Source organism: Triticum aestivum, chromosome 7A (assembly GCF_018294505.1).
Source record: "Triticum aestivum cultivar Chinese Spring chromosome 7A, IWGSC CS RefSeq v2.1, whole genome shotgun sequence".
Lineage (NCBI taxonomy): Eukaryota > Viridiplantae > Streptophyta > Magnoliopsida > Poales > Poaceae > Triticum > Triticum aestivum.
Window position 1 is genome coordinate 615038614 of NC_057812.1, and position 15038 is coordinate 615053651.

At 47.4% G+C, this 15038-nt stretch overlaps 2 protein-coding genes across 4 annotated transcripts; one reads left to right on the forward strand and one right to left on the reverse strand.

The window, feature by feature from the left end:
* Window positions 1-1409: 1409 nt before the first annotated feature.
* On the reverse strand, window positions 1410-7123 carry LOC123148649 (peptidyl-prolyl cis-trans isomerase CYP28, chloroplastic). Of its 3 annotated transcripts, XM_044568125.1 has the most exons (4): window positions 6820-7081; window positions 5734-5867; window positions 4282-5094; window positions 1410-1728 (listed from the first exon to the last, which is right to left on the reverse strand). In XM_044568125.1, exons 3-4 carry the CDS (start codon window positions 5045-5047, stop codon window positions 1517-1519), a joined length of 978 nt encoding a protein of 325 aa, XP_044424060.1. In that variant the 5' UTR covers window positions 5048-5094; window positions 5734-5867; window positions 6820-7081; the 3' UTR covers window positions 1410-1516. The 3 variants fall into 3 exon arrangements, with proteins under 3 accessions (XP_044424060.1, XP_044424059.1, XP_044424062.1); XM_044568124.1 differs by lacking the exon at window positions 5734-5867 and having other exon boundaries at window positions 6820-7123; XM_044568127.1 differs by lacking the exon at window positions 5734-5867 and having other exon boundaries at window positions 6815-7052.
* A 2820-nt stretch (window positions 7124-9943) lies between these two features.
* LOC123152714 (putative UDP-rhamnose:rhamnosyltransferase 1) lies at window positions 9944-11516 on the forward strand. Its single transcript, XM_044572200.1, has one exon. The coding sequence runs from the start codon at window positions 9958-9960 to the stop codon at window positions 11215-11217; it is 1260 nt and encodes a 419-aa protein (XP_044428135.1). The 5' UTR covers window positions 9944-9957; the 3' UTR covers window positions 11218-11516.
* The last annotated feature ends 3522 nt before the right edge of the window (window positions 11517-15038 follow it).

The window sequence follows — 15038 nt, forward strand, 5'->3', positions numbered from 1 at the left end:
AACATCCCTTTCAGGCGTCACCTAAAGCTGAACTTGTCTAAAAAAAAGCCCTTGGAGCTGAACTGCTGGAACAGTGGAATGGCACTGTTTATTTGACATTCAGGAATTTTCCTGATGACTATTGGAACAATGGAATGGCATTGCTGATCATCTGGCTTCCATGAATTTTCCTGATGACCAGTGGAATAAGGGAATTTTCCTGGTGACTACTGGAATAATGGTATGGCATTGATTGCTGATCATTTGACTTCCAGGAATTTTCCTGATGACTATTGGAATAATTGAATGTCATTGATTTTTTATCATTCTACTTCCAGGAATTTTCCTGATGAACCTGACACTGTTCACTAGTACTGTCTAAGTCCAAGTATCAGTAGCATTTTTTCTTGTTCTTTTTCTCCTTCTATGTACACATGTTGCAGGATCTCATTATAGATGGATCTGGCGTGCGAAAATGCCTCTCAAGACCCGATGCTTACTAGAGAGAATATGCATAAGCCGAATTGGACTGGCAATACTCTATGATCCTTGAACAAACTGAAACTGCTAGACATCTCTTTTTTTACCTGCCTCGTTGTTAGGGGGTTTGGGGTTGAGAGGGCACCATCTGAACCCATGGGCATATGCACCCACTTTTCATAAAATGCATTTTAAGCGCGTTTTAAAATGTCAAAAAATCAAAAGAAAATATCACGCATACATGTTCGCAAATGTGTGTACGCTGCACAAAGTTTTATGAAAAATGTCTTTTTGTTTTGCCTCCGCAAAAAAGACAAATTTCAATGCTTCTAAATAGTGTTTCACGATATAATTTTTTGTCTTTTTGCACAGGCCACAAAAAAAGTTATTTTTCTGTGAAACTTTATACACGCACATAGAACATGGAGACGTACCCGTGCAATTTTTTTCCAGATTTTTTTAGAATTTAGAAATGTGTTTTTCAAAGTGGGTTCATATGTAGCCGGGTTCATCCATGCACTTCTCGTTTGGGGTTCTGTTGAAGCTGTTCTGATCTTCTGGATACCAGCTGCTGCCCTTCCCCTCTTTGGCAAGCCTTTTCTTGGTTTTATGTTTTCCTTCGTGGTGGGGATATGTTGTTCATGGTGGATAATGCTGCTATCTGCAAGGCTCTGTCAAATGTGACAAATAGGGTCGCCTTTGATCACCATGTTGTTTGACTCCCTGCTACAAATCGCTTCAACACTGACGGCTCGAGGAGACCTGTCAGTGGTAGCGTTCATCACTGACGGGCCGGCCATGATCAGTTAGTGACAAGTCTGGGAGGGCTATTCTAGTAAGTAAACACTGACGAGCCACTAGCCGACCAGCCAGTGACGAGTCGTTTGTCCACTCCCTGGTGACCCATCATCACTAACCGGTCGCTTCGGCTTCCCGTCAGTGGTGATATGTCAGCACTGACCAGCCATTTACATGAGATACAGAATATCATATTATAGGTAGAGATACAGCTACATGGAATAGTAATTACAGGAAAATTGCATCTATACAGTACTTATCATGGCAAGCTAGGAGGGGAAAGGGATGGTTTGGTCACTTTGAGCTCCCCGCAACCGCTGATATACACGGTTTTCTGTGGGCGATCCCACATGGCTCTAGCAGATTGAGCTCTTTCATCGCCAATCAGCTGTGCAAAATCATTGAAGAATTGGATCCTTTCACCTGGTTTGTAGGTAGGGATGGTTGCAATGCTGGTGATAACGTCCATTCCTACATGATCAATGGAACAAACATCAGAACAAAGGGTAAATAAACTTGGTTGCTTCCATCTTTTTATTAGTAAATAACGAGAAGGACCCGGCAGTTCATAAAAGAGCACGAGGGTGCTCTACAATATGCTGGGGCATTTCAGAAGTTCTGCAAAATTGCAAAGAATGCATGTCCAGTAAAGGAAAAGATTGATAATTGCACATGATAGGTAACATACACCAACCAACTTAATTGTCAGTTATTTTTAAGAAAACAAATATGTGCCTTCGCGGTGAATATGGCATGTAAGCATACAATACACTAGCAAATAAGAGACATGGACCGTCTCCGGAACAGTCTCTTCAGCACTTCAGAAGTTATAATTAACTACAGAAATAAAAAGATCTGAAGTATATTAACCCACACTATTCGTCAGGTACGTGTAACATATGTGCATTAGAGAAAATGTAACCTCTAAATTTTGATAAGAAGTTGAACGGTGAAGAAAAGATTCAAGCAAGCAGACAACATTGCACTTGCGTAACTGCGGCGGACATGGGAGTTGGCGGGCATGAGGTTTGTAGATGGGAGGCAGTAAGTTTAAGAATACTATTGAACTAGATATGTCTTCAAAATTGTTTGAATAAAAAGAGATGTCTTCATTTAGCCAACAAAAACCAAATTGTTTTTGGGTGATGTAATCCGTTATGTTACTTTTTTTCCGAGAAAATGCAAAAGCTTTGCGTCTCGATGTATTGATAGAAAGAAGAGTTTGTACAAGTCCAAAGATGAGAGACACCCAAAACTACAACACGATACCGCTAAACGTTAGGCACCGCCCTGCTGGTACCAACGCTGCAAGACCCCTCGCGCCCGCCCTTGCCTAGCTTCCGACTTGATAGTGTCAAGGAGACCAGCTAAACTGAGCCTAGCGTTGTCGAAGATGATCGCGTTACGATGCTTCCAGATAGACTGGATTAGAAGGATCCGTTATCTGAAAATTTGAATACCATGCTACCAACATGACGACTGAGGATGTGCCCTCTCTAACAGCAGTCTGGACGGAATGGCATGTGAGTTGCCCCAGTCCACAAAATAGTGCCTGCAGCGAGGGACACCTCGTGCCACATCGTGAGCCAGAAGGGGCAACTCGTGAGGTGACCCATCGTCTCGTCCGACTGGTCACAGAGCACGCCAGCTAGGTGCATGCTGCAGGCCACGTCTCTACAGTCTCTCAGCGGTCGTGACAGCCGAGCCACACGAATTAGCGCGGGGGGAGGGAAGACTTCCAGTTCAACTTTCAAGAGCTCAAACCGACCGACACATGAAAGAGGGCGTCATACCAGGTCCTGGATGTGTACTGACTGCTCGGTGTCCACCACCATTGGAGGACATCTGGTGAGGTGGAAAGCACCACCCCGTGGACTATTCACCTAACCTGGATATACTGCCAGAGGGATGGCTGACATCCAATGACGGTCGGTCAAGGCCTCCCTAACTGTGCCCTTTTTTTCCTAGTGCGCCCTGAGACCAGGAGAAAGAGCTCAGGCGCAAACTCTGAGATAGTGCGCCCATCCAACAAGCAATCCTCCATAATAAGGTAGATGCTCCGTCGCCAACCACTATGTTGGTGGATGCGGCGAACACCTCCCGTTCATCACGGGAGAAGTCCGATATATCTAAGCCTCCTGAGCGGAGTGGCCTGCAACCAAGGGCTGGAGCAGCTCATTCGACAACCTGCTTAGCGCGAGAGGGGTCCCGAGCTATCTGATCAGAAAGGGAGCTAGCTGACACTCCATGACCGATGCTGCCTCCAGGGCCTCCTCGTCCGAACATCCAAATGGGACACCGAGCACTTGCCGAAATTGGTGTGAAGCCCCGATACATGCCCGAAGATCGCAAGTATGCTGCGAACAATGAGCAACTCTGCTCTATCCGGGTGGTAGAAGATGACAGCCCTTCTTCTTAAAGTGAGACACTCACAGCCAAATTCCGGGGTACTAGGAGGCGGAGCAACCCAAGCTCAGCCTTGGCCAACAACTTGTTTAGTGTATCTATCACCAACACAAACACCATATGGGAGAGTGAATCAACCTGTTGCAGGCCCTTGCGATGCCAGACCGGCAGATAACACCGATGGGGCATGCTCAAGCTAGATAACAAAACTAACTATTAAATCACAGGATAAGCTAACATGTATGCAGCAAAGATGAGGATGTTATGGCTTGCTGTTGGGAAGAACTAAGGTAGACATTGATTCATTGATTAATGGCATGGATGCTTTTCTGAATAATCTATGACCTGTACAGATGGGATGTAAACAAAGCTTGTAACAGTATATCACCGGAAGGTTGATGTTTAGAAATCCTACTCTAGCAAGGCTGCATTTTGCTCTTAGTCTTAACAATCCTATCATTAGTCGATCAGTCATTAGTCAAATTCCACATAACATAGCTGGTTCATGAAGTGCATGTTATTGGAAAATTGAAGGGACGACATCAAATTCTTGCAAGACATTCAACACGAGATCTGTGATAACCATCTAATACAAGTAATTCTGACAGAAGTACTCACCTTCTAATACAGTTCCAAAAACAATGTTCTGATCATCAAGCTCTGGACAGGGCCCTGGCCCTGTGGTCACCAGGAATTCAACATTGTGATAATCAGGACTGAGTTTGATGCTATCGTCGTCGTCATTCTGCTCAAGACACAAGGATAGGGTGCCAGGCCTTGCATGTCTTAGTTGATACGCTTTAGGATCAACAGTCTCAACATTTCTCACAAGCTTTGAGGGAGGTTGGACCACGCCCTTATCACGCCGAGAACCTTGTCGGCCAGCAGCAAAGAACTGACCTTGAAGCACCTTGTGGACAAGTGTGCCTCGATATGCAGAAGTAGTGCAGGTAGTTTTGAAGTTGGCAGTAGTGATCGGGAGTAGCCGACCATAGAGACCAAAGACTACACGTCCGAGGGGCTCGGAATCAGGGCATGAAGCAAGTTCAGCTCCTAACGTGCGGTCATTGCTAAAGAAGCTTGGGCAGATGCTAAAGTCCATGAATATGCGGTCGGTGATGGTGGTGTCAATTGTGGAGGAGGATGGAGCGTTTGCATTGTCTATGGCAAAGGAGGAGGACGCAGAGAAGAGAAGAGAGGAGGCAGGGAGTAAGGCGAGAGACCGCCTAGGAATTTTTGGGGAGTGGTTGTATTTATGGGTACTGTCATGGTTTGGTTTTGAGGTAGCAAAACAGGAAGACTGGCTGCTAGGGTGGTGGTGGAGGCTGCTAAGAGAAACATGGTCAGCCATGGAGGAAGTAGCTTTTGTGCTTGATGAAGGCATCGTTTCGTTGTTAAGTGAATGCTTCAATATGGTGCTAATATCATTTCCTGCAATAACAACAGAAGATGAATGAGGCATAAACTTTGCTTAAGTAATATGCTTGCTCTCTTGACAACAAGCATAGCACTGTCAGGTATAACTAAAAGCTCAGGCATTCATAATATAAGAACTCTAGGTTATCTCTATTTTTTCACATGGAGCTCACCCAGGATGGAGCATATGACATGGGTGTACAGATCTCTCTCTATTCTAAAAGTGACTCCTACTGCAGCAACCTAATTAAGCCACGTCACCCCTAGAATTACAGTCAGTAAATTAATTAATATTTCCTATTTACTGCACCCATGCATTGTATGTGGTGCAAACAATGAATGTAAGGACTGTTGCTAAACAATTGGAAGGTTGGTGCCTGAAAGGCTATATTTGAATAGAAACATTCTGTCCTTTGAAAACAACATTTCATTCATATATAAAATTAAAAAGCTTCATGCATATATATAGAAGTAGAAGATGTGTCATGCATATAAAGACCGGCGTGTACTGTGTTTGGCACAGATCTGTGCAGTAAATCATACTCGATGGACAATTTAGGTATGGAGGCACATGTATCAAATGGACTAGTTCAATGTTTAAATGAAATATATACTGAACGGTTCTGGAAGGTTCTCGTCTGCATCTTGTCTTACATAGCATATAATGCTCCCGATATCACACCAACATCAAGATATGTCAACGTTACTCCTGAATAACATCAAAATCAGCCCCGAGAATTTAATTCTCTTTTGGTAACCTGGAGGAGTTGCTTGAGACTGGTACTCAACTGCTCATTGAAAATTATGTTTCGAAGTGTTAGAAGAAAGGTGTGTGCACCATTGGAAAAATACAGTAAAACCTCTTTTCAGAAACAAACCATCTTTGAACTATTACAGACATGCATGCTAAAGAGAAAACATGAGGAAAGAAATTACTAAGACTATTCATAAACATATTTGGTTACTTAATTGTGAATACGCCCACAGCAACGTGTGGGCATGGCCCTAGACCCTAGTGTACAGCTATTATAATAGGCAAGAAACAGCAATCAAGTAGTTACAATACACATGTATGCAGTATGCTGGCAATTGCATCAAAGTTTGTTAAATATATGGATTTCACATTACAGCCTGCTACCCTACTCTCCCTCCAAAAACCCAGTAGGCAATCACCACATTCTTAATAAGTCCATATATCCAACAAGCTGACGGGCAGCAATTCAACAAAAGAACTGCCCATCTGCCTGGGCCATCGGCAACTCCAAACCGCAAAAGTGGCGATTGGCATCTGTGACCTCATACTGCTCAAGCAGGATGAGGGTGCAAGCTGGATGCAGGCGGTCACCACAGCCAGTCGTCAACCAGCAAGTGGGGAGAGCCTTCCCTTGCTCGTCTCTTTGTTGTCTTGCTTCGATATTATACATTACTACTAACTGTAAATTGTCACATTTCTATTGTACTACTACTCTTGGTCCCTAGACCCATGAATGAGCTGTGTGTTTCTGACAAAGACTCAAAAATATGAAGAGGAAATCTGACAGTTTTACTATAAATTGAACCAGAATCATTGGCCATCTAGCAAGCATTCCCTGGCGTCCATGGCACGCAGCTGACTTAGTGTGATAGTTTCATACTTTCAGTCCAACCAGCAATACGGAAAGCAAGGGATCAGCTCGTTGCCTTGTACAGCACCCAAAGAAATGGAAACAGAACGGCGTAGCCACGGCGCACGGACCTCACCTTCCAGACCACCGCCGGCGGCGGCGGCGGCGGACGGTGGAGGCACACCCCTGCGGCAGCACTTGGCCCTGCGGATGCGGTAGGCGGAGGTAGAGGTCAGGCACGAGGAGGGGACGGGGCGGCGGTGGGAGCTAGGGTCGTGGTCTCGGCGGTGGAGAGCGAGGCCTAGGGACGTGGCGGTGGCGGTGGCGGCCATGGTGGCGGTTGGAGCAGCTGTGGCCTGTGGCCGGCGCTGGCCGGAAAGGATAAGGGTATGCTCGAAATTTTATTCGGGGAAAAAAATTCTATTGAGCGAGCGTCAGTTCGCGAGACGTCTTCCGGCCCGACGCTTTTCCTGGTCGTTCTATTGGTCGAGTTAAATCCGTTAAACCGTCACAATACATGCACCGTTAACAAAAAAAACCACCATAACACGTTTGTGTAATTTTACACCAAATGCAACGCATGACAATGAAAGGAGACACTGACAGTTTTTTGAACCACTTTTTTTGACGTGGCAACCCGCCCACATGGCGAAAGAGAAGATGGCACGAGGCAAACACCGTTACTTGTTCGGTCGAAGGCGTCCTTTTGGGTTGATCGAGACCAAATCGGCTAAAGCCAGCCCACTCATTCTTCTTGTGGTTGTCTCCTCTCGCTCGCGCTCCTTTGGTGTTGCTCCCACGACTGCCACCGCCGCCCAACCATCGGCGCTATGGCGTCTTGAAACGACGGCGAGAGCGATCAAGACTCCATGCAATAGTTGGATTCAAATGTAAGCATCCTCTCCCCTCTATCTCTTAGGGTATGGTTAGAGTTAGGGTTCTTGCCTATCTGGGGAACTTTCTCAAATTGAAGCTCAACGGTACCGAATCCAGTTGATTTGATTTGTGGCCCAATTGTTTTTAATTGGATTTATCCAGGCCCCTCTCGCCATTGAAGACTTCGACTTTAAGGCCATTTGTGGAGTATGAGGAGGTTCCCGAGACAACCTGGGTCGAAGCCCAGCCGCGAAAGCAGCCGTAGGCCCGTCAGTGATCCGCGTCAACGCCAACCGTTGGATCAATCCAGCGACAGTGGATTTGACCCGTGCTGATTAAAACCAGTTGCGAGCTGGAAACCTTAGCCATTTCCCCCTTCAACCTCGATTCTTCCGGTCTCTTAAGAGGAGAGGCGGCCGTGCGGCGACTCAAGGCTCACCGGCCATGGCGGCGCGGTGGTTGCCCTCGCCGGAAGAGCGTGCAGTGGACCAAGTCCAACGCGCTCCTCCGTTGAGAGTAGCTGTCGGCGACGCGCACATGGCCTGTTAGGCGGCGACGTTTGAGAGGCATTTCGCCGGTGTCTGCCGACGTAAACTTGCGGTGGCGGCGACGTGCAAGGCGATGGTCGCGTCCATCCGCGCAGCAGCGACGGATGCATCTTTCCGCGCGTCATCCCGAAGGATGGCGACATTCCGACCATGGCATGCACGCACAACGGCGTCTGAGCGGACCCTAAAGGCCGGAGTTATAAGGTGAGCCCCAAATCCTCTTCTTTTCTTAAACTTCATACATTTGGGCACTAATTTGGGGATTTGGTTTTGTAGGGTTTCAAAAGAATTGGGGATAAATGTTTTAGGGTTTGGATTATGGCCAAAATTGGGGGAAAAGGAGGTTTTACTTAATCATATATTCCACTCCGTCTAATTGCTTAATGGGATTTAATCAATGCTAACTACTAACAAATATCTTGATGTGGAAACGTGGCATAGTTAAACTAACAGAACATGTTAATGATCATAAATCTCTAACTAGCACTAATCCAGTAGCAATTTACACCTTACTGAAACCTCTTAACCCTAGACATTAAACATTTACTTTAATAGAGGGCAACTTAACCATAATCATGAACCATTAGACTTAATACTTTAACCATTAGCACATAATCAAGATCAACACCTTGAACAAATAATCTTTAGGGATCTAATCTAGACTTAATTAGCTCAAGATACCATTGTTAGAAATAACCCATTAGAATTGACGTGATTAGATCCTAAGCCTAATAATAATTAGATCACTTAAAACATAATGAACAGAGAGGTACATTATGATCGTACCACCAATGGAAGCAGCCATAGGTGTAGCCAATCCAAAGTGTCATGCCTGCTTGATGCAGGTGTGATGCGGGCTCAGGGTAGACAATCGCAGCGGGTAACAACGTCCCTCTGGGCACCACCGATACTATCCTGGAACAGGGGACGAGCTTGGAGATGATCTTCCCATCGTGCAGCGCTCCACCAAATCGGTTAGGGTTTTAGGGAGATGTGGGAAGCAGGAGTAAACCATACATGAACTAGTTAAATCGTAGGTGTCGGCTCTTCCCCCATCTAATATGTGTGCTCTGGCGACAGGGGACCAAAACCATAGTTGGTTAGGGTCACCCGTCGAATCAGGGTGCATTAGTTGAGATTAGGGTAACGTATGTTGGTGAGCGGCCCCTCTCCTCAACGTTATCTTTACTTTTCAGTTTCAGCATTGCTAAGGGGCTGTTTGGATTGTGACTATGTTTGCATTATGTTGCCACACTTGCCTAACTTGAGTTGCTCAAATTGTTAGCCACACTTTGGCTTGCCTAAGGAAATCTTGCCACACTTTTTGTGTCTATGACATGTGAGGTTCACTGCTCATAAAAAATCTTGGCTTAGTGTGGCCAAAACCAAACACCCACCTAACTTGGGCAAACTTGTCTAATGTGAGGTATGGCAAAGTGTGGCAATATGTGGCTGGGAACCAAACAGCCCCTAAATCTCAGTCAATTGAGACTTAACAACATCTCAGTCGATGCTATATTCGTGAGATCTTATATGGAGATCCATGTAAAAATAATAATTTTTTTATTCCTTTCTTTTTATATGTTATGTCATCTAACCTCGCCCTTTCAATTTATCTATTCAGTCCGTTGGACCTTATAGATTAATACACCAACAAAACCCAACGGCTTAGCATGAGCGGTTCGCTATCTCAAAAATCAACCAGCAACAAAACCATTTTTAGTAGGTGCCGTGCGCGGGTGCAGGCGGCTCCACGATGACCAGGATGGCAGGATCGACTCTCGTCTCCCTTTATTTAGCCGCAGCCGGCAGCACGGATGTACAGTGGTGGACGTTAACCCAGGACCAGGATGGACGCCGCCGACTCGTCGCCGATGCACATCGTCCTCTTCCCGTGGCTTGCGTTCGGTCACATGACCCCCTTCCTCGAGCTTGCGGAGCGCCTGGCGGCCCGCGGTCACCGCGTCTCCTTCGTCTCAACGCCGCGCAATATCAGCCGCCTCCCGGCCGTCGTGGACGTCCACCTGGTGGCTCTGCCGCTCCCCCACGTGGACGGCCTCCCCGAGGGAGCGGAAGCCACCAGCGACCTCCCGCCCGGCAAGGCCGAGCTCCTGCAGAAGGCCGCCGACGGCCTCGCCGGGCCGTTCGGCGCCTTTCTAGACGACGGCAAGAAGCCGGACTGGGTCATCGTCGACACCTTCCACTATCTAGCCGCCGCCGCCGCCGCCCGCCGGGGCGTGCCGTCCGTGATGTTCCCCATCTTCTCCTCCTCATCGAGCGCCCTATGGGGCGTGCCGCGCGTGTCGACGGCCGTTGACCCGGAGGTAGGGGCGTCGCTAGCGCAGCGCTTCTTGTTAACCCACCAAAGCTGCAAGATGGTGGCCAAGCGGTGCTGCGTGGAGTTCGACCCCGACGGCGTGCCTCTCCTGCCGGCCATCTTCGGCAAGCCGTTCGCCCCTCTCGGCCTGCTGCCGCCGCCTCTGAGGTCCACCGAAGGCGACGCGCTCGTCTCATGGCTCGACCGACAGCCGCCGAAATCCGTCCTCTACGTCGCGCTGGGAAGCGAAGCGCCGCTGAGCAAGGAGCTGGTGCACGAGCTGGCCATCGGCCTGGAGCTCGCCGGGACGGCGTTCCTCTGGGCCCTGAGGAAGCCCAGCGGCGTCCCGGACGACGCCGTCCTTCCTCCGGGCTTCCAGGACCGCACCAAGCACCGCGGGCTCGTGGCGATGGGGATGGTCCAGCAGACCAGGGTGCTGGCGCACGACTCCGTCGGCGCGTTCCTGACGCACTGCGGGTGGAGCTCGGTCATCGAGGGGATGCAGTATGGACGTCCCCTTGTCATGCTGCCATTCTTTGGGGACCAAGGGCCGATTGCTCGGCTCATGGAGGGGAGGAAGGTTGGACTGCCGGTGCCAAGGAAGGGAGAGGATGGGTCGTCTTTTGACCGGGAAGGCGTCGCGTCGGCGGTCCGGGCCGTCATGGTGGAGGAGGAAGGTAGATGTGCCTTCGCGACCAATGCCGGGAAGTTGCAACAGGTTGTCGGCGACACTGCAAGCCATGAGCAGTGCATCGATGACTTCCTTCAGCAACTACGATTTTACAAGGAATAGTGTCGGCATGGCCCGGCGCGTTCTTTTGTGACAGGCCTAGGGCCAACAGAATCGCCTTTTCCTCAGCTTCTCCCAGAATAGCCACTTCATATATATTTTATAATCCTATCTAGTTAAAATCTAATTAGTTAGAATTATAAAAAAAATATGAGTGACGATTCTGGAAGAAGCTGGGGAGGAGGGTGATTTTGGGAGAATTGTCAAAAACAACTAGCCCCTATTCAAGAAAAGTACTACTGCCGGGTCATATAACAACAAAATAGAATGTACTGTATCACTGTATCGTTATCCTATGATTTTCGTTTGATCATTCATGTCAATATTTAGTTATTAAAGTGATTTTTATGTCTTTATTTTTTTCATCTTTTTATTATTTTTCGATACTGGCCTATTGGGCCTAGCCCAACATTGCGTCGGACGCTTCCCGGGCAAAACCAAAGGGGCCACGGCCCCCTCGCCCCACTCGCCCACTCCACTCATTTCCCTTCAAAGTCTCCGCCCTACTCTTGATCCTTTTTTTGCCGATGGTGGTCGCGTTCTTTTGTGACAGGCCTAGGGAGAATCGCCTTCTCCTCAGCTTCTCCCAGAATAGCCACTTCATATATATTTTATAATCCTATCTAGTTAAAATCTAATTAGTTAGAATTATAAAAAAAAAATGAGTGACGATTCTGGAAGAAGCTGGGGAGGAGGGTGATTTCGGGAGAATTGTCAAAAACAACTGGCCCCTATTCAAGAAAAGTACTACTGCCGGGTCATATAACAACAAAATAGAATGTACTGTATCACTGTATCGTTATCCTATGATTTTCGTTTGATCATTCATGTCAATATTTAGTTATTAAAGTGATTTTTATGTCTTTTTATTTTTTTCATCTTTTTATTATTTTTCGATACTGGCCTATTGGGCCTAGCCCAACATTGCGTCGGACGCTTCCCGGGCAAAACCAAAGGGGCCACGGCCCCCTCGCCCCACTCGCCCACTCCACTCATTTCCCTTCAAAGTCTCCGCCCTACTCTTGATCCTTTTTTTGCCGATGGTGGTCGCCAACTGATTCGGCGATCTCTGGTGTCCTTAGGTACACATCTGTGCCCCCCTCTCAATGTCAAGTGAAATGGTCCATTTGGATTTTTTATACGTGGTGAGATTCGTATTCCCAACGCTAGGGCTTCGGCGACGGCAACAAAGACGACAACAGGCGACGACGACGGAGTAGACAGTAGGCAACGAGGACCCTCGGCTCCAACCCAGGTGAGCATCTCATTCCTCCGTTTTTTGCAGTAGGTCACTGCTGAAAAAATGGCATTTTGCTTAGGTCATTGTCGTGGGTTTGTCACGGCAGATGTCCTCGTGAAAGGACTTAGTCGTGGAGCCATCGCTACGGGTTAGCTTAAAGGGGTTAAACCGGACAAGGGACACGCGGGTTTTATACTAGTTCGGCCCCTTCGATGAAGGTAAAAGCCTACGTCTAGTTGTTTTGGTATTGCTAGGGTTTCGATGACCGGGGAGCGAATCCGCTTGGCCTGGCTCTCGAGTTGTTGTGTGGTGTCCCTAAACCGCTGCCATGTCGTCCCTTTATATACATAGGTTGACACCTGCCGGTTTACAGAGTCCCGAGGCCGGATCATAAATGTGTCCGGCTCGGTCTCTATTCCTTCTAACTTACAATACAAGTGACATGAAAGAGTCGGTTTACATCTACAGGCCTTAACCCGCCTTCGGGCCTTGGGCCTTTGTAAACGCCACCATCCTCACGTCTTAATGGGCTTCCATCTTCATAGAGTTAACCCGGCTACTCCTGGTCAGTTTACGTCCAGTAGTAACATCCCCAACATTAGGACCCAGATTGGTTTGAACTTGTTCATGTCAATCTTCAACACTTAGAAAAATTCCTCCTTTGCATCTTCGCCTTGATCTTGTAAACCGCCATGACGTCATACTCCAGGATCATGATAAATCATCGTGATGTCACCTTGTTATTTAAAAATGATATATCTCACCTTCAGTTAATGAACCTTCGACAATCGAGGCGACCGCTCCTGTTAGGTATCCAATATTCCGGCCCCTCGATTCTCGCGCCTGTTACCTCCCCCTTTACCTTATAAATAGGGCAACGGGTCATTTCCTTTTTTCCCTCCGTCTCTTCGCTTCTTCTTCCTCCTCGCGACGCCTCTGCACCCGAGCGCCGCCACCATCGCCGAGCTCCGCCTCTGCATCTCCGTCGGCCGCTGCATCGACCTGGTTGCACTAGATAGCCGCGGGGTAACTCTGCTTGCTTCAACAGCCGCTGTAAGATCTTCCCTTTCCTCCTCTATAGATCTACTTAGGGTTTCAGTGTTCATGAATGTTCATCGAAGCTCCGACAACTGTTCTTCCCTGTTCCTCCTTAGTCCATGGAAGAACCCTCAAGCCTGATGTATTTCGTGTAGTAGCTATAGCGTTCCTTATCTTTTGCTATCACAACAACCCTTATACGCATAAAAACTGATTTGGACCTTTGTGAACTGCTTCGGGACCAACCTTTTTAGGTCTAAATCTTTTTGCTTCTCCTGTCTTACGGTAGATCTAAAATTTCCAAGTAATCTTGTGAAACCTGTTTTACCTTACTTAGTCGTTCTTGCCTTAGATCTGTATCTTCTTCATTACATAGGCGGTTTACCTTTGTAAAAAGCAATCTATCACATACCATTAGTCCCCTTGTAAACTGGCAACTCCTTTGTGTCCGTCATCATACTCCGGTTTAATAATATGTGTATATCTCTTTTTCCACCTATTGCCTTGTCATTCATAATTATATCATCCTCCGGTTTACCAATTTCACATATTTGGACTTCTTTATCCTGTTGAACCTTATGCCTTACCATGAATGAATTGTAAACCGGCATTTCTTTTCAGCTTTTCGCTTGCAATGGCCAAGCAATTTTATTCCTATAACTGGGCTCCCTCCCGGGTTACCGAGGAGCAACTTAATGGAATGGTCAAAATTGGTACTTTACCCAAAAAGAATGAGATCCGGCGGCGAGTTCCTGGACCGGAGAACCCTCCTACTCCCAAGCAAGGTGAAGTAGTGGTATTTGTTAATCACATAGGCCGTGGCTTCAAACCGCCCGGATCGAAGTTTTTCCGGGATGTGCTTGCCAGCTTTCAACTCCACCCTCAAGGTATTGGACCCAACTCGGTGTCCAATATATGCAACTTCCAAGTCTTCTGTGAAGTGTACTTACAAGAAGACCCAACTGTTGAGCTATTCTGAGATTTCTTCCATCTGAACTGACGCACTAAATTTGTAGACGGGCCCAATACTGAACTTGGTGGCGTCTCCATTCAGAAAAGAAAAGAGGTTGAATTTCCTCATGCCAAGCTGCACAGTCACCCCAAAGAGTGGAATCAAACTTGGTTCTACTGTAAATACACCTCCCCTGAAGATGAGAACCCTCTGCCGGGTTACCGTGCTCACCGGCTGGCCAATACTCATCCTCTTCCACAACGATTAACTGCCCAGGAACGAGCCCCGTATGCACCTCAACTCACCAAGCTGAGGGCCTTCCTGGCCAACGGTTTAACAGGTGTAGACTTTGTCCGTTGCTGGATATCCTGGAGTATCTTGCCGCTAAGTCGCCGCTCTCGCTTAATGTGCGAGTACATTGGTGAAGTAGAAGACTCCCAACATCATATCAATATTCAGCTAACGGATGAAGAAGTCACTGAGGCTGTCAAGAAAATATTGAATGAATCGGAAGCTGTCTGTCGCCAAACCGGTTTACTCCCGTTTTACACACAAAACAAACCTCCTGCTATAAGTGTTGTTCTTCCGCTTTAC

Bases quoted from the DNA above. Each gene is read 5' to 3' on its own strand.
- LOC123148649 (XM_044568124.1), bottom strand. From the start codon at position 7,015: ATGGCCGCCACCGCCACCGCCACGTCCCTAGGCCTCGCTCTCCACCGC. The intron at 5,095-6,819 runs GTGAGGTCCGTG...TTGTTATTGCAG, and splicing joins CGCCGGCGGTGGTCTGGAAG to GAAATGATATTAGCACCATA. The intron at 1,729-4,281 runs GTGAGTACTTCT...TTGATCATGTAG, and splicing joins TTTTGGAACTGTATTAGAAG to GAATGGACGTTATCACCAGC.
- LOC123152714 (XM_044572200.1), top strand. From the start codon at position 9,958: ATGGACGCCGCCGACTCGTCGCCGATGCACATCGTCCTCTTCCCGTGG.